The sequence below is a fragment of the Kogia breviceps genome, chromosome 13 (assembly GCF_026419965.1).
Source record: "Kogia breviceps isolate mKogBre1 chromosome 13, mKogBre1 haplotype 1, whole genome shotgun sequence".
Taxonomy (NCBI): Eukaryota; Metazoa; Chordata; class Mammalia; order Artiodactyla; family Physeteridae; genus Kogia; species Kogia breviceps.
In genome coordinates this window covers 61,067,623-61,084,550 of record NC_081322.1, presented here as the reverse complement: position 1 = coordinate 61,084,550, position 16,928 = coordinate 61,067,623, and the positions used below count along the sequence as shown (strand labels likewise).

Sequence of the window (16,928 nt, the reverse complement as noted above, 5' to 3'; positions counted from 1 at the left end):
CTTTTTGGACCCTCATAGTAATAGAAACTCTTCTAATGTTGTGAAGGTCAAAAAAGCTTAGCAGTGTGGAAAGTTTAATTTTTATTTATAAGTGACTTTCTTTGTTCATTCATATTGCAAGCCATTCTTTAGAATTCTGCTTTGGAACACGACACTTCTCTTGGGTTAATGTTAGGGGGTTGAATGTTAGCTCTGGTTCAGAAAAAATCAAAAGTGTGACCTTGAGGGTAACATTTTTTTTTTCCAAGTGTATAACCTTGAAAACTTTAGATGTTTTAACTAGCACCAGGGACGTTTTTATATTTTAACCTATGACTTTTTTTTTCTATCAGGGTGTTCGAGATCTCTTAAAAGTGATTTTGGAGAAAACCTTAACAATTCCCAATACAGTGAGCTCAGCTGTTGTACAGCAGCTTCTAGCAGCAAGAGAGGTAATTTAAACATGTCTGCAATTCATTGATCATATCCTAAAAAAAGTCTAGTTTTACATAGTTCTGTGCTTTTAAAACTTATGGTAGTTTGTAAAACGTTCCATTTCTTTACTTCTACAAAAATCGTGTTTTAAAGGTTCTATTTCACTTTCATTGTATTTCAAAGGGAAATTTTATATTTTAATTAATCATGGTTTTTAACTATGAAAACAACAATATTGATGTTAAAGTATTTCCAACAATTTTAAAACATCAGTCTGTGGACCACTTAAAAGATCTTTGTGCTTTGTAACTAATGTTGCAAGAATTGTTAGTCTCTTGCCTTCCTATTAGAGTCTACCAATAATTGATGCATTTTCAGTGTTTCTTACTATCAGCAGTCATTTTATTATTTATTAATCTTCATTTTAGATATTCACATATAAACACATTTTTTATGCTACAGTTTAAGCCCAGTGAATCCATGAAGTAATATCTCTACTCTTTAATACCATAGTTCTTGTTGTTGCATTTAAAGGGCTTATCTGTGGGACTAGTCAAAATAATAACATCGCCCTCTTATTTTTCTCAGGTTATAGCATATATCTTGGAAAGAAATGCTTGTTTATTACCAGCATATTTTGCAGTCACAGAGATCAGGAAATTATATCCTGAGGGAAAACTTCCACACTGGGTAAATTTGATATTTTCTAAAATTTTTAATAGAAAGTTTTATTAAAAATCATTACACTAATCTGATTTTTTGTGTGCTTATTCTTTTAATGGTCACTTTATTCTTAGATAATAATGTGATTTTTTTGTGTGCTTATTCTTTTAACAGTCACTTTATCCGTAGATAATACGTAATATGTATTTCTTTCATTTCTCTGCTGTCCTGCTGAGACAGTTTATATATTATGTGATGAAATATACATAGCTTCATCAAATAGCTAAGAACATGGTGGTATGACCTGGCTTAATTCAGGGAGAAATGAACTGGTAAGTAATTGTTTGGAAGGAAGCAAAAGAGAACTAACCTTTGAGTAATTTTATGTGCCAGGAATTGTACTAAATCTTTACATATTATCTCATTTTATGTAAATGATTCTTGTATTCAGAGCAGTCTTGATTTTATTTTTATACTTATTTGTTTTCTCTTTTGTTTTGTTTTGTTTCAGTTACTTGGAAACCTGGTATCAGACTTTGTGGATACCTTCAGGCCCACAGCAAGGATCAACTCCATTTGCGGTAGGATTATAATTCAAAATATACTAAATAGTACCTGATCTTTAGTGATCTGTTGAACAAAGTTGATGGATGGTATCTTATACATGTCTTGGTGACTTGTCATTTTAGTAGAACTCTAGGAGCTTAATAATGTCCTTTTACTTGCTTCAGGTACTTTGTGTGTTAAGTACAGGGAAGGAAAAGCAACTGTCTGAACTGGTCTAAGCTTCAGATAGAACCATTCTAGAAGATGTGTTTCCTGGTGATTAGAGGGAACTTTTAGTAGAGCTAGTAAAGCACCATGGAATCTCTAGGCAACTGGAAGTCACAGTAGATCTGCCCCTCGATTATCTGACTCTCTCAGCCCATTCCAATTTACACCTTTGCTCTGTATTTCATTTATTTTGTTTTCCATTTTTTCATGTTTGTTAGATTCTCAGAATTTTCTTTTACAAATAAGCACGTGATTTGCAATTTTTGCAGTGCTCATATATATTCCTGAATAACTTCTAGAAATCATGGTGGCCTCAGAACAGGCTGGAATATAGACATTATTTAGTCAATGATGACGTTTTTAGCACTTTCTGTGAGTCAGGTGCTATTCTGGACACTGGAAATACAAAAATAAACTAAACAGACACTAGACAGATAATTCTTAGGCTTTTAGCTTTTGTAACTGAGTAGATATTGACATCATTTAATGAATTATGGAAGGACTGAGAAGGATGATGATGAATTTAGTTTAAGTTATGTTGAACTTGAGGTGCCTGTGGGACATCACAGTGACAGTATTTATCAGGCATAATATGGATACATGAACTGATTGATGGTCATACACTACATCTACGGTTTCTAGGAGCCTCATGTTTAAAGTTACTCAGGTTGACCCTAGATTAAGCATCTGTAAACTTTTTCTATAAATGGTGATTTAACAAATATTTCAGGCTTTGTGGGCTATACAGTCGGCTACAACTACTCAACTCTGCCATTACAATGCAAAAGCAACAGTGTTCCAGTACAGCTTTAGAAAAACAGGTGGATTTTGTCCATGGATTTTAATTTGCTGACCTCTGTCCCTGGACAAATGTAACATTTGTGAGTTTGGAAGGCCTGCACAAATTGGTCTTTAACCATCTGGACTAAATATAATGAAAGAAAATTCCCAAACTTCTATCTAATTAAAACATATTTTTAACCAGTGCCTGGTTCAGCATAGATATTCATTAAATAGTTGTAGAGTGAATGAAGGACCAGGCATTGCTATGTTCACATTTATTTAGAAACATTTTTTTTGTAATGCATACAGGCCGTTGCAGCCTTCTGCCAGTTGTAAATAACTCAGGCGCCATTTGTAATTCATGGAAATTGGACCCTGCAACTCTCCGTTTTCCTTTGAAAGGCCTCTTGCCATATGATAAGGTATGTTGCTAAACATGATGGAACTTTTTTGATCCATCTAAGAGTCTTCATCCTGGATTATTTGATGTGTAATGCTAAATTGTCTCTTCATAGACTGAAGAAGTAAATATTTAATGAAAGATAGTTTATGGTTTATCATATGATTTCAATATCCAAGTACAGCTTGTGGTTTATGATATCGCAGGTGTCTATGTTCCAATGGTCCACTTCTGGCAAAGCACTTGGTGTTAGAAAATTGAAGTTTTTAATTGATTCCTTGTTTTCACTTTTCCTTTACAAAGCAGGGACCAAAAATGAATTTGCAGTGTCCCTAAAATTTGAAGAGTGAGCCTCCTATTTGTTAGATTTTTTTTCGAAAGGGGAGGACAAAAGTAGAGTAGAAATTTCTCAAAGGAAAAAAATCCACAAATATCCATAAAATGAAATATGTGATATAGACATAAAGCTATAATGAAATATGACAGAATTTATTTTATTATCTTGGAGTTTGGAGTAGTGACAGAGCAGGGTATGGGAAGGGCAAGATAGTGTTCATGTAAATGTTTCATGTCAAAAATGACATAGACAGTGATTAGGAAACTTTTCCAAAAGTGAGGAGCCTAAAATAGTGCAACTAAAATGACAATTCTGGGTTCTTGGCATGTTAGTCAACAAAACTTTGGAAGATGAAAAAGTGGTAAACTAAATGGAATTTGCAATCATGATAGCAGTAATAATGAAAACAGAGAAACTTATTGTGAACTTACTATGTGCCAGGCACTGTTTTAAGAGTTTACTTTGCAACAACTTTTATTCTTAACTATCATCTTAATATTTCCATTATCCAGTTGATGAAACTGAGACACTGAGTGGGGTAGTAACTTGACTAAAAGGCCCCACATTTAGGAAATAATCAAAATTTGAACTCTTAACCCATGTGCTATCAAGTCATTTGTCCTCTCCAAATTTGGAAATGATGTTTATGTTTACACTTGTAGGGGAATGATCAGAAACTGCCTCCATTCCTCTTTGATTAGATTTCTGGGGAAAAAAATCCTTTCCCTACAGTGATGCTTAAGACTTTCACGTGACTGTAGCTGAAGTCATTTCTAAGTGTTCCTCCATGACCTTGGGCAAGTCCCTTCAACTCAGTTACATCATTTATCAAATGAGGGGTGGGAACAGATTAATTGTAAGCACTAAAATCCTGTGATTTTTTCCCACTAGATACTGCCTACTGTGTGAAGGTAACAAGTGCCTTTAGAGGATTTTTTGATCCCAATTTCAAATTATTTGAATTAACTTTGATCTTGAAGCAATAATTTTCTTTATTTTCTTTAAAGGATCTGTTTGAACCACAGACTGCTTTGTTGAGATATGTTTTGGAGCAGCCTTATTCCAGGGATATGGTCTGCAATATGCTAGGTTTAAATAAGCAGGTACTGTACTGTGCTGGAAACCTAGTAAATTCTGCATAGAATCTGCACTATTCTTTTCTCTTTTCTTTGCTATAGCTAACTGAGCAAAACAGTTAAGAACTATTTGGTGATTTTTTTAAATATATGGTTTATTAAACAATGTATTGTTCTTATCATTTATATATTGCTTTAAGAATATTTAAATTAAGAAGGAGATATTTTAAAAATTGGTTTATTTTGCATTGCTTTTTTTTCTATAAGGCCAGTTTCAAGTATACCTTTTGCCAGAGAAACCTACACATGACTTAACCATAATTTTTGACTTTTTTTGTTGTTTGGGTGTCTATTTTTATAACCCTTGGTATTTTCAGCATGGCCTCAATTGCTGATTTTTTTTTTTCCTTTTTGGTGTGTGTTTGTTTTTGGTGGTTTAACATGTGGGAGGGTTTGTGCTGACTCTGGGTTCCTTGAGGCTGGCCTCATAGTCACTGTTTTGTCTTTTCTTTTTTTCTTCCTTTATTTTTGTTCTGTCCTGTCTTGTCCTGCCCATCCTCCAATGCTCTAGACCTTGAACATTGCTCAGGTATGTTCACAACCTTACTGTTGTATTGTGACTAACGATACGCTGGCCGCTTTGTAGCCACTGATTCCATTTAGAGAATACATGTATGGTCGGGGCTTGAAATTGGCAGGACCATGCTGAGACCAAGGCCACTAAAATGAATTTCTTCTTGGGATATGAGAGTTGTTTTTGGTGGATTGTTTTTGTTTTTGGTTTTTGGTTTTTGGTTTTTTTTTAATATTCTTTTTTTTTTTTTTAATCAAATCAAGAGACAACACCTGGCACATGATAAAGCCTGTCACTTTTTTGATGGGTTGTTTTTCCTTCCCACTCCATTTTATTGTTTTTCATGCTTTAGGGCTAAAGCTAGCCTGGTGGAATTTTCAGAGATGGAAAGATTTGTGGTGGCCTTTATCTTTCCAGACTATTAAAACATAAATAAACAACAACTTCAATAAAAATACTTACAGTTGCTTTGCCTAAAAACAAAAACGAATTAAAAACAAAACAAAAAAGAGAACAAAAGCACTTTAACAGAGATATGTTACTTTTAAAAGTTGGAGTGGTACGCTTTACATGGGGAAGTTTTTTTGGAAACATGGAGATTGACTAAGAAATGTCACACTCTTAGGTGACCCCACACCTGCTTGACAAACACCCTTCTTTGTCAGTCTTTGCCAGAAGTGTCCTCCTCCTGCAGCTGAAGTCCACCTGTGGCAGGAGGAACACGTAATGGCCAAACTTTATAAACCAAACTCTTATACAGTCCCAAGTCTGTTCCAGGACTTTTCACCTTTGAGATTTTAAGCAAAATAGTGGTTCTCATTATTTTTGTTAAAAATTTTTGAGCCCAACATATTAAAATAGACCAGCTTTTTGATTTTAAAAAGACGTTATTGTCTAGGTTATATAAAATAGCGTTGCTGTTTGCAATACTATAGTGAAGGTTGTGCCAGTGCTTCCATTTATAAAGCCCTATTTTTAAGGACATATAGCTTGGCCATAAAACTTGCTCAGTGTTGAAACTTTGCATGCCAAACCTCACCCTAGTAGCAGTATCTCTTTTATTATTTTAAGTTTTTTCTTCTGAAAAATTTACCAAGTCTCCTTGTTTGGACAAGCCTTTGTTCATGTGAAACTGAAACTTCTTCACACCACAGTATCTGACAGTTAACCTCACATAACCTGTCAATGTAACATCTTAAACACCAAGTCATTAACTCTGATCAGCTTTCACTTGAGTTAGAGGTAAGTATTTCATTGAACCTTGAAAGAATGCTTCATGCTATGTCTTAAAACTAATTTTTGCAGTGAACTTTAAGGCATACTTGACTCAGTTTCTTTTTGCAGTTTGATGAATAAAATGTACCCATGGTCATTTGAGCTGCAAGTACCTTCCCCCAGATATCCTTAGCCATCCTTAGCTTTTTGCTTTTGGGGGGCAGCTGCTCTTCTCAAACTAGAAATTGACAAAATTTAGAGAAGGGTGTTCCTGATCTGATCCTTTCAGTAACAAGTTTCAACCTAAAAAAAGTTTATGACTAAGACATAAATCCGTAAAAAATAAAGTTTATAATGGAAATGCTGACAGAACATTATTAATATTGATCTCACTGTAGTGTAACATTGTCAGAAGTTCACAATTCATCATTAATTGTTTTGGGAGAAAACTGTAGTGAGTGCACTTGTAAGATATATACTGCATTGACTTGATATATTATTTTTACCACCTGGAGAGTAGGGTAGAAAATGAGAGCACACTGTATAAGAAGCATATGATTAAAAATAAACAAGTTATCTCATCACATCTTTTATCATTACAGAACTATATCCTGCACTATACTTTCTTGTCCTCTCTCTAGCAATGCAATAATTTACTTAAAGCTTTGAAACCTTTTAAGAGCTGTCCATATTGCATTTTCCAGTAGGAATTGGGCTATGGTATTTTATCCTAAAATTAGTTGCATTCAGAAGGTCATAAATAGCCCAGTTCTGTGATCAGCAAGGTAGTGTTCACAGTGTAAGAATCCCGTTTTGTGTATTTGCACAAGAGTTTGTATTCTTTCTACTGAATAAGAGCATTACAAAACAGATTCACTCCTCAAGCTCTTGTGTGGTGGTATATGAACTCTGGCTACCCTGAGACAGTGAAGTACTAGACTGATCACTCAGTTTATCCTTAAAAGGCACCATTGAAAGTGGTATTAACTGGCATGGGACTCCAGTTCTGATTGGTAGAGAATATGACAAATGACATACAACGGGAGTTTTCTTCCCAACCTGTCCTAAATAGATACTGCTTTAAAATTGATTTCTAGCACTGAAATAATGATTTTAAGTTAACTTATGCCCACCTAAGTACAATATGTTAAAATTGCACCACATAAGCAATACCAAAACTGTTATATGAAAATGTCAGGAGCCACCTAATATAGGATATGCTTACTAAGACGGAAAGCATTATCATCTGCCATTTTAAATAGTGGTGGGAAAAAAATCAGGGGCATGGGTGGGGCTTAATGTTAATGTTTCTATTAATTCCTTGTGCCTGATTTTCAGCGTTTACCAAAACTGAAAATTTAATACAAGTTTCCGATACACATTGAGCTGTTATGCAGAAATTGCATTGTTAAAATACTGAATTTAGATTCTTATTGTAAGACAGGCTTTAACTAAACATGCATATACATATGATGTAAACTAATTCAATTTGTAGGCCTATATCTTGAAGACTTAAATTTATGAAAGCTTTCAGCAAGTTGTGAAGAGCCGTAGACATAGCATCCATTGGCTACCAGAATTACCACACCCTATGATTGATAATTAGCCTTTATTCACAGATCATTAAACTGACTTACAAATTTTCATTTCTTCCACTTTATAAAATAACTTATGTGGTGGAGAATCTTAATTTTAATGGAATTATCTTTTAGCAGTTGAAAACGAAAGCAAAACTTATTCTAAAGTAGTTAGTAGCACAGATCATTTTATATTCCAGACTTTTCCCTCTTCTTTTTTTGTATTATTAAAATTGGCGAGTAAAAAAAGGAACATGTGTAAGCTATCCCTAAACTTGGTTTGAGAACTATCCTTGGATTTAACCAAAAACACCTGGGAAATACAGAGTTCATTCTGATAGATGTTCTGCTACCCCCAGACTAACCAGTGCCTTTGATGCCATAGAGATTCCTGACTGATTTAATTGTTAACAGAAAATCTGGGGGTAGTCTTGAGTCATGGTATATACTGAAAGCTTATCAACTTTGACTGTAAATTTCCTAGTTGTTCTTACTTTGCCAAAATCTTAATATTTTTGGTTTTCCTCTAAATCATTAACTATATGACCATCAATCACTGCAGTCCTAAAAATATGTAGGTAGAAATCCAGTTCTCTGAAACAAATAGCTAATACTAATAAGGGAAACTCAAAAATGACCCAGGTGCTAAAAATTTCTTTAGTTTATTCTTTTTTCCTGAAGCAGACTGATGGAAGACCATCATGGATGGAGGAATAGATGACACATTGGTTAGTTTCCAACTAGCAGCAAATTCCCATCCCTGAAGAAAAATTCCTACTGGAAATTCTGGCTTTACTTCTTTTCACAAATTTTTCTGACTCTTGTATACTTTGAATGATCTCGCTCTAAATTTGTGTTGTCTGACACATTTCTTAGGTTGTTGGTGGTTGGCAGAACTAGTGAATTTCAAGCCCTGTACACAGTAGTTTTGCATGCCGATTTAAGAAATAGTTTGTAGTGTTGTCTGTTGCACTTTGCTCTGCTTCATAATGATAATTACATTTGGAGGAAAAGTACTGTAGTCCCAACTGGTGGTGTTAATATTGCTCTTCGTAAACCTGTAATGTGATTGAACTGTGATCATGGCATTGTGTTTTTGGAAAAAATATGAAACAACCGTTGATGCTTACTGTTTTGGATAGATGTTTGTTGTATTTGCATGCTTTAAGAAAGTGCAGCTATATTGGAGCTTTACAAGTTTGGAGCTGGCAGAAAGCATGCAAAAGAGGGGATGCTATTCATTATGTTTTGTTTTTTTCCAAATTCGTCCCCATTTTGCATTTTTCCCCTAAATTTAAAGAAATCATATCCCTTTTTCATGGCAAAAGACTAATAATCACATCTAAAGTTTACAGGGAAAGCATCTATGTTAGTATTGTATTCATTAGAAAGGCTTCCAACTGCCTGGCTATTAAGTCATATAACATTTTATTAAAAGTATAAAAATGGCTTTAAATATGGCTTAACATATTTCTTTTGGTAAAAGTACATTTTTTAAAATCACTTTTAAAAAGCATAAATCATTTTGCCTCTAGAAAGGGAAGTTGCATTTTCATTTTTAGTGTTTAAACTCAATTCTTTTTCTTGTTTTAGATTTTTTAAATAGTCTAATTTAAAATTAAAGCTGCATTATGTTTGGCTTCTAAGAGGGAAGAGCAGAGATTTAACTTTGAGATCAAGTTTTTTTTTTTTTTTTTTGTAGAGGAAGTTTTCCTTTCAGTGTCAGATCAATACCACACATTGAAAAATAGACATCGAGTAATCTGGAAGCTATTTAAATATACCTCTGTATATAAAGTTAGTATAAACATGTGGTGATTACTTTTAAATAAATAGATCACACACTGCTTTGTTTGCTCTCCTGTCATAGTATTTAATCCTGGAAATCCAGGGTTTTCATATTTTGAGCTAGATTGCAAAATTAATACTGTTATCCCCATTTCGTTTGTCTTTTAAGTGATCTTTGTTCAAAAAATAAATAAAATTTTCTACTGTGTCATATTGGAACAATGATGTCTATAGTAAAAGTCAAAAGTTAGTGGGAAGGCTGTTTTGTGTGAGACCTGAAAAATAATTTTTTATGATACTCATCCTCTATGATAATGTAACATGATGCAGCTTTAACAGACTAAATCTAACCTTAACTTTCTAAGTTCAACTTCATTCCATGCTTCTCAGCCTCTTGTTACGATTAATGCCCATTAACTGGTAACTTCTGAAACTAACCGGGAGGCTTTTGGAATACTGTATTTAATCTCTGCCCTACAGCACAAGCAGCGCTGCCCTGTGCTGGAGGACCAGTTGGTGGATCTGGTGGTTTATGCCATGGAGCGATCGGAGACCGAGGAGAAGTTTGATGATGGGGGAACAAGCCAACTCCTCTGGCAGCATCTCTCGAGTCAGCTCATTTTCTTTGTGCTTTTCCAGTTTGCAAGTTTTCCACATATGGTCCTCTCTCTTCATCAGAAGGTAAGTACCACACCCTTTGTCAGAGCCACTGTACCTGTTGATTAGTATGTTTTAGACTGGTGTGGATGTTACCTAGTGAACAGAATTCGGAGCTCTGATTTCTGTTTTGTTCAGTGCCTTTATGGTTTCTTAACTTCTCATTTTCTTGTCACCGTAAAAACTGCATTCACTTATTCATTCCACATATTCACAGTGCAAGGACCAGGAGATACAAAATGAAAAGGCACTAGTATAGTACCCTCAGAGAGCTCTTTACCGGTGGGAAGATATGGGTATAAACAATTTGATTATAATATTATAGTTCACATTATGGAAGCATGTTTCCTTGTGATAGGAATGAGAGAATAGTCCCTATTAAAGACATCAGGAATGGCTTTGTCAAAGGGATCCTGAAACTGTTACTTGAAAGACAAGTAGAAATTTGCCAAGAGGAAAAGATAGGAAAGTGTTTCCATAGCAATAAGATGGTCATTTGGAAAGAGACAGAAGTGTTTGATAACTGGAAAGAAAAATATAAAAGGGAAAGTGTTGGTGAGATGAGGAAAGCGGGAAGGTAAGACCAGACGTGGAGAACTTTATATGACCCTGTGTTTGTTCTGAGTTAAATTTACTTTGGGAAGCAAATGAGGAAGGGAATGACATCATCATATTACAAGTTGGAAAAATTACTGCTAATGACCACATGTAGGAAGACAGTGATGTAGAGATGGATGGAGCCAAAATCAGAAGCAAAGAAATTAGTAAGGGAGAAATTAGTGAGAGATGCTGAAGACCTAAACCAGGACAGAGAGGAGGAGCCAGAAACCCGGTATGGGTTTCTGGGAGGTGAATACGACTTGGTGACGATAGGTGGCAGGGAGTAACAGGAATCTATGATCACTCACTGGTTTCTGCTTAGGCAGTGAATGAAAGAGTAGAGCAATGAATCCAAAACAGGGAATACGAGTGGAAGAGTAAGTTGTGGAAAGGGTTGGTTTTAGGCATAAGGCTTTGGACACATTGGATGGGAATAAAATAGTGTTGTTGTATCTGTAACATCTTGATAGTCCAGATTATTTGGGGGAAATTTTTTCATAAGAGTTGTTAAAATCCTTTCAACCACCACTTAGCCACCACCCCTATCACCACCACTGGTTTCTGTTATAATCTACAGGAAGCCAGGAAAAGTGTTTTTGATAACCAGTCCTTGAGGAGTAAAAAAAAATAAATTTAATCCTTTGGGTACAATAAAGTACTCCTTGTGTTTTGATGAAATATTTTTAGTAATATTCCCAAATTAAACTTGATTCTCATGCATACATGATCGACTTAATCATGTTTTAAAACATTTAATTTTTGATATGCATAGTTGTTTTGGAGGTCAGGGAGAAAACATATAATATTAAAATAATTTAAAAGGCTTTGCTGGGTGTGCCTTGAGTGGAGAAAAAGTAATTAGTAAATGCAAAAGTTAGATGCTAACTTTCTGAGAACAAGGTTTCTCTCTCTCTCTTTTTTTTTTTTCTTTAAACTTTACTATATCTGTTTCTTTAACTGGCTGTATAGATTTGTATTTAAACATTTTTTACAGTTAGCAGGGCGAGGACTGATTAAAGGCAGAGATCATCTGATGTGGGTTCTCTTGCAATTCATTTCTGGAAGTATTCAGAAAAATGCACTAGCTGATTTTCTCCCTGTCATGAAGCTCTTTGACCTTCTGTACCCAGAAAAAGAAGTAAGTTTTACTAAATAGTTAACAATGTGATTAGAATTATGTCTAATTTATGTTTAAGGATTTTAGTGTGATTTTGTGAAAAGAGCACTGGACTTGAAAGCTGGAAACATGGTTCTTTTCCCATTTTTTGTGATTGCTGTGATCATGGGATAGACATTCAGTTTTTCTTTTTTTTTTTCTTCTGTTTTTTTTAAAAAATTATTTATTGTTTTAATTTTTGAATTTAATTTTACTTATTTTTTTATACAGCAGGTTCTTATTGGTTATCTATTTTATACATATTAGTGTATATATGTCAATCCCAATCTCCCAATTCATTCCACCACCACCACCCCGCCACATTCCCCCCTTGGTGTCCATACGTTTGTTCTCTACATCTGTGTCTCTATCTCTGCCTTGCAAACCAGTTCATCTGTACCGTTTTTCTAGGTTCCACATGTGTGCATTAATATATGATACTTGTTTTTCTCTTTCTGACTTACTTCACTCTGTATGACAGACTCCAGGTCCATCCACCTCACTACAAATAACTCAGTTTTGTTTCTTTTTATGGCTGAGTAATATTCCATTGTATATATGTGCCACATCTTCTTTATCCATTCATCTGTTGATGGACACTTAGGTTGCTTCCCTGTCCTGGCTATCGTAAATAGAGCTGCAATGAACATTTTGGTACATGACTCTTTTTGAATTATGGTTTTCTCAGGCAGTTTTTCTTGACATTAGTTTACTCCTATATAAAGTGAAGAAATTGAACTAGATTATTTTTGAAGTTTATCTTAAATCACAGTTGAACATCAAGTATGACAAGCTCTTTTTCTACATTCTAAAGAGGGTTACAATTTTTAAAAGCATGAAATTGTTTTAAGCTATACACATTGAATGACCACATAATATCAGTATCTGTTAATATGGTTTTTTTGGTTGTTTGCCAATTGAGTGTGTCACACTAGTGTTTTATTATATAAGGTATTTGAGTAAAATATGATATACATTGATAATTGTCATTTTTTAGAAACATTTTATTATGGAAATTTTTAATGCACAAAAAATGTAGAGTAAATAGAAAAAGGAACTCCTGTCCCATAACCAAGAAATATTCTTTTTTTTTTTTTTTTTTTTTTTTGGCTGCGTTGGGTCTTCATTGCTGTGCGCGGGCTTCTCATTGCAGTGGCTTCTCTTTGCTGCAGAGCACAGGCTGTAGGTACACGGGCTTCAGTAATTGCAGCACGTGGGCTTCAGTAGTTGTGGCACATGGGCTTATTTGCTCTGCGGCATGTAGGATCTTCCCAGACCAGGGATCGAACCCGTGTCCTCTGCATTGGCAGGTGGATTCTTAACCACCGCGCCACCAGGGGAGTCCAAGAATAAAAATTTAATGATTTTGAATGCTTTGTGGCAGTAGGAAAAGCTTGACTAAGCACCTGTGGATTTCTGTTATTTTCTTGGCAAGTAAAAACAATCTTGTAATAGTTTCAATATTTGATAGCTGTTAGATCTTCTGATTTGTGTTGTTGGACAGTCAAAGTTGGAGCTAAATTATGAGATATAGCAGAAATGGATTACTAAAATATATATAATTAGTTAATTCGACTCTTTCTTATATTTAAATTGTTCTTTTTTTAGTTTATCCCAGTTCCTGATATTAACAAACCCCAGTCAACTCATGCCTTTGCAATGACCTGCATTTGGATTCACCTCAATAGAAAAGCCCAAAATGACAACTCCAAGCTACAGATTCCAATACCTCATTCCCTAAAGCTTCACCATGAGTAAGTTGTTTATAGCTTGACAATTCATTTAATTTAATAAATAGTGGGTTGTAGACTAATATTGGTCTCAGTATTTTTCTGAAGTATGGAAATCTTCCCACATCCACTGGAGGTAAGGGTAAATATTTAATGTGTACATTATAACTAAGGGAACTTGACCAATTGCAGCAGAAAGCAACTAGAAGATTAACCAAGCCTGTTTATATGTATGTGGAGATATATATTTATATATATATATATTTTTTTTTTTTTAATTTTCAGGTCTAATCTTTGCTTTTACATGTTTTACCTTAGTTAAAATACTTAATTTCCAAAACTATGTGAAAATGTTTCAAAATTGCTTAAGTACTTGGAATTTGAGCATGATCTGACTGCGATATCTTTCACTCCCTGGGCTGCCAGGATTGATTGAGCTGATCTGGCTGGCATGCTCCCTTTACATCATTCCCAAAGCTGCGATTACACAAAGAAGATACCCTCTTTTAGATAGGACTGGGCTTCCGTCAAGGGTGTTAGGAATAGCTGAACTTCTGAAAAGGACTGACTGTCACATCTCTTCATAGGAGACTGTGGGGTAGTCAGACTTCACATTTCATTTGGCTTTCATTTTATGAGGTAACCCTTAACCATTTTTTCTTAGTGACATCTGTAATGAAGGTATATTATTGTACTTAAGCAAATAGATAAGTAGAAGGCTAGTTCATGAATCTGTGAGTTATTTCTTCATTATCTGAATCTTAGTGCAGTATTTATAGTACATACTTAACAACCATTCAGTGTTCACTTACAATTACTTACATTCTTTCTGAAATGCTTCTCAGTCTTTTATATGTGTTAACACTATGTTTTGGGCAGAAACTATAATACCTATAGGAATAAATATATAGTTGCATGAAATTAAACTTTTTTAGAAATGCAAATTACCTTTCTAAAAATCATTTGCATTTTTTTCTGTTTAATGGAACTTGAAATTTTAGGTTCCTACAGCAGAGTCTTAGAAATAAAAGTTTACAGATGAATGACTATAAGATCGCCCTGCTGTGTAATGCATACTCCACAAATTCAGAATGTTTTACATTACCCATGGGAGCTCTGGTTGAAACTATTTATGGAAATGGAATTATGAGGATACCTCTTCCTGGAACGAGCTGTTTGGCTTCAGGATCTATTACTCCCTTACCAATGAACCTCCTGGATTCACTGACAGTTCATGCCAAAATGAGGTATGTTCTTTTTTTTTTTAATAACCAAATTTTTGTGAACTATTACTACAAAAAACTTCAGCAAGAGGGAAGATAAAAGTTTAATGATCTTTTAGTAAACATTTTTAGCATAACAGTCTTTGCCACCAGATATTTTTTAAAAATCAAGCTCATATATACTGTTGCTCTGTATCCAACTGGTATACACTAAAAATAGGATAATAAATGGAAATACATGTTCTTATAGCATTTCCACAGGAAATGTTTGTATTTTTCATGACATTCTAAATCATTTAGCAGTTACATATGCTACATTAACTAAAACAGAGGTATTCTTTATTGTACATTTCAAAGTTGTAAGGAGGCTCTAGCTTACAAGGTGATTTTTATTTGGGGGTGGGGGGAAATGATATTTTTTAACTGTTTGGCTCAAAAATGCACACTGCCAGGGCAGCTTAGTTCTAAAAACAAACCTTTTAGAATCAACTTTTGGATTTTGAAGCCAGTGAAAATCCTCTACTGTCATGAACAGTGCACAGTCCACTTTCTCTCAGAGTAAATGTCCGAGGTCAGTTACGGGCTCTGTTTGAAAGCCTGCGAACAGCCCTGGCTAGTGCTCTGAGAGGCAGGCGGGGGCTCACCTCTGGAGCTGGAAGCCGGTCCTATGTCAGGGAATTGATATCAGTGCAACAAAGACTTGATTTCATGATTATGTGTGTATATTTTATGGCCAGGTATATTTTTTAAAACCTTTAGGTTTATTTCATTACAAAAATGGTATTGTTTATTTTAGGAATTCTAGAATATACAAATAAACCCAAAGAAAATGAAAATAATTGCTATTATCCCTCCATAAGAAATAAGCATTGTAAAATTATATTTATATGTATGTATTGAGTCTTTTTTCTATGTATAAATATATGAATTTATAGGGGGTATTTTTGTTTTTTCAAAATGTGTTCTTAACTACAGTACTATTTTATAACCGCCTTTTTCTCATATAATCTATTAAACACCTGGGTTTTTTTTTTTTTTTTAATTAAACACATTTTTAGATCTAGTGCTCTTCAGAAACATCTGTTTTAATTGCTACAAAGAAGTCATTTTTGTGTCTATGTATGATTCTTTAGTCAGTTCCACGTAGTTGGATACTGAGATTGCAGTGTCTCAGTGTTATAAAGATGGCTATGAAGATTATCTTTCTGGCTGTCTTTGCACCTATCCATAATTCCATTGTTATTAAATAATTTGCTGGAAGTAGAATTGCTGAGTCCAGGGATGCAAAAACTGTAATATCTTTCCTATGTTGACTATACATAAGAGTGCTTTTAAGAATTGACATTTATGGTTTCTAAAAGACGGAAAGGGCTCTGTTGGGTGTGATTCTAGAACCTCAGGTGCCCGTAGGAGCCAAGCTGATAATGTAAGTGCGTGATGCCTGCCTGGGGCTGCGTGAAGGCGAGTCAGGTAATAGTGTGCATGGAAGCCTGTGTGTATAGAGGGGTTGAGGCTGACCGGAGCATGAGGGGCTCAACTTACGGTGCTGCCACTTGTGCTAATTTCTGCAATGTAAGAATGAACATTAGTGTAGCTAGTTCTTGTTTTTTTTTGGAAAGGGCTTTTATTTCTAGACTCTCAACCATTAAGTGTTGGCTCAAACTTCAAACACTGCATAGGTCAAAGAGAATGTATGTGTGGGCCTCCAGGTGGGGGGTCATTGGTTCTAGAAAAAGCATTCTCTTTTTCGAATGGTTAACATTGTGCTAGAATTATACAAGCGCTTTACTGGCATATGTGACAAAATTGAGGAAAGTCCCTTTAGTACCTAACAGTTGGATCTCACCAGTGATTTGTTAAGTAATTCTGTAACAAAAGTTAATTTCTTAAATGGTTTTAGTTACATATTTGAAAAAGAAAAACAGCCTAAAACCATTCAAGCATGTACCCAAATTGTGAGT

The 16,928-nt window shown here is 34.7% G+C and overlaps 1 protein-coding gene across 6 annotated transcripts in view; it reads left to right on the top strand.

The window, feature by feature from the left end:
• The window catches only part of MED23 (mediator complex subunit 23), a 42,579-nt gene that overhangs the window by 7,363 nt on the left and 18,288 nt on the right, over positions 1-16,928 (top strand). For 3 of the 6 annotated variants that reach the window (XM_059083010.2, XM_067010797.1, XM_067010796.1), the window contains 10 exons: positions 333-431; positions 1,003-1,104; positions 1,589-1,658; positions 2,944-3,056; positions 4,379-4,474; positions 5,019-5,036; positions 10,082-10,282; positions 11,853-11,996; positions 13,623-13,768; positions 14,746-14,991. In XM_059083010.2, the coding sequence (XP_058938993.1) occupies positions 333-431; positions 1,003-1,104; positions 1,589-1,658; positions 2,944-3,056; positions 4,379-4,474; positions 5,019-5,036; positions 10,082-10,282; positions 11,853-11,996; positions 13,623-13,768; positions 14,746-14,991 (1,235 nt within the window). The remainder of the gene's footprint in view (positions 1-332; positions 432-1,002; positions 1,105-1,588; positions 1,659-2,943; positions 3,057-4,378; positions 4,475-5,018; positions 5,037-10,081; positions 10,283-11,852; positions 11,997-13,622; positions 13,769-14,745; positions 14,992-16,928) is intronic. The other 3 variants (XM_059083008.2, XM_067010798.1, XM_067010799.1) reach the window with 1 other exon arrangement.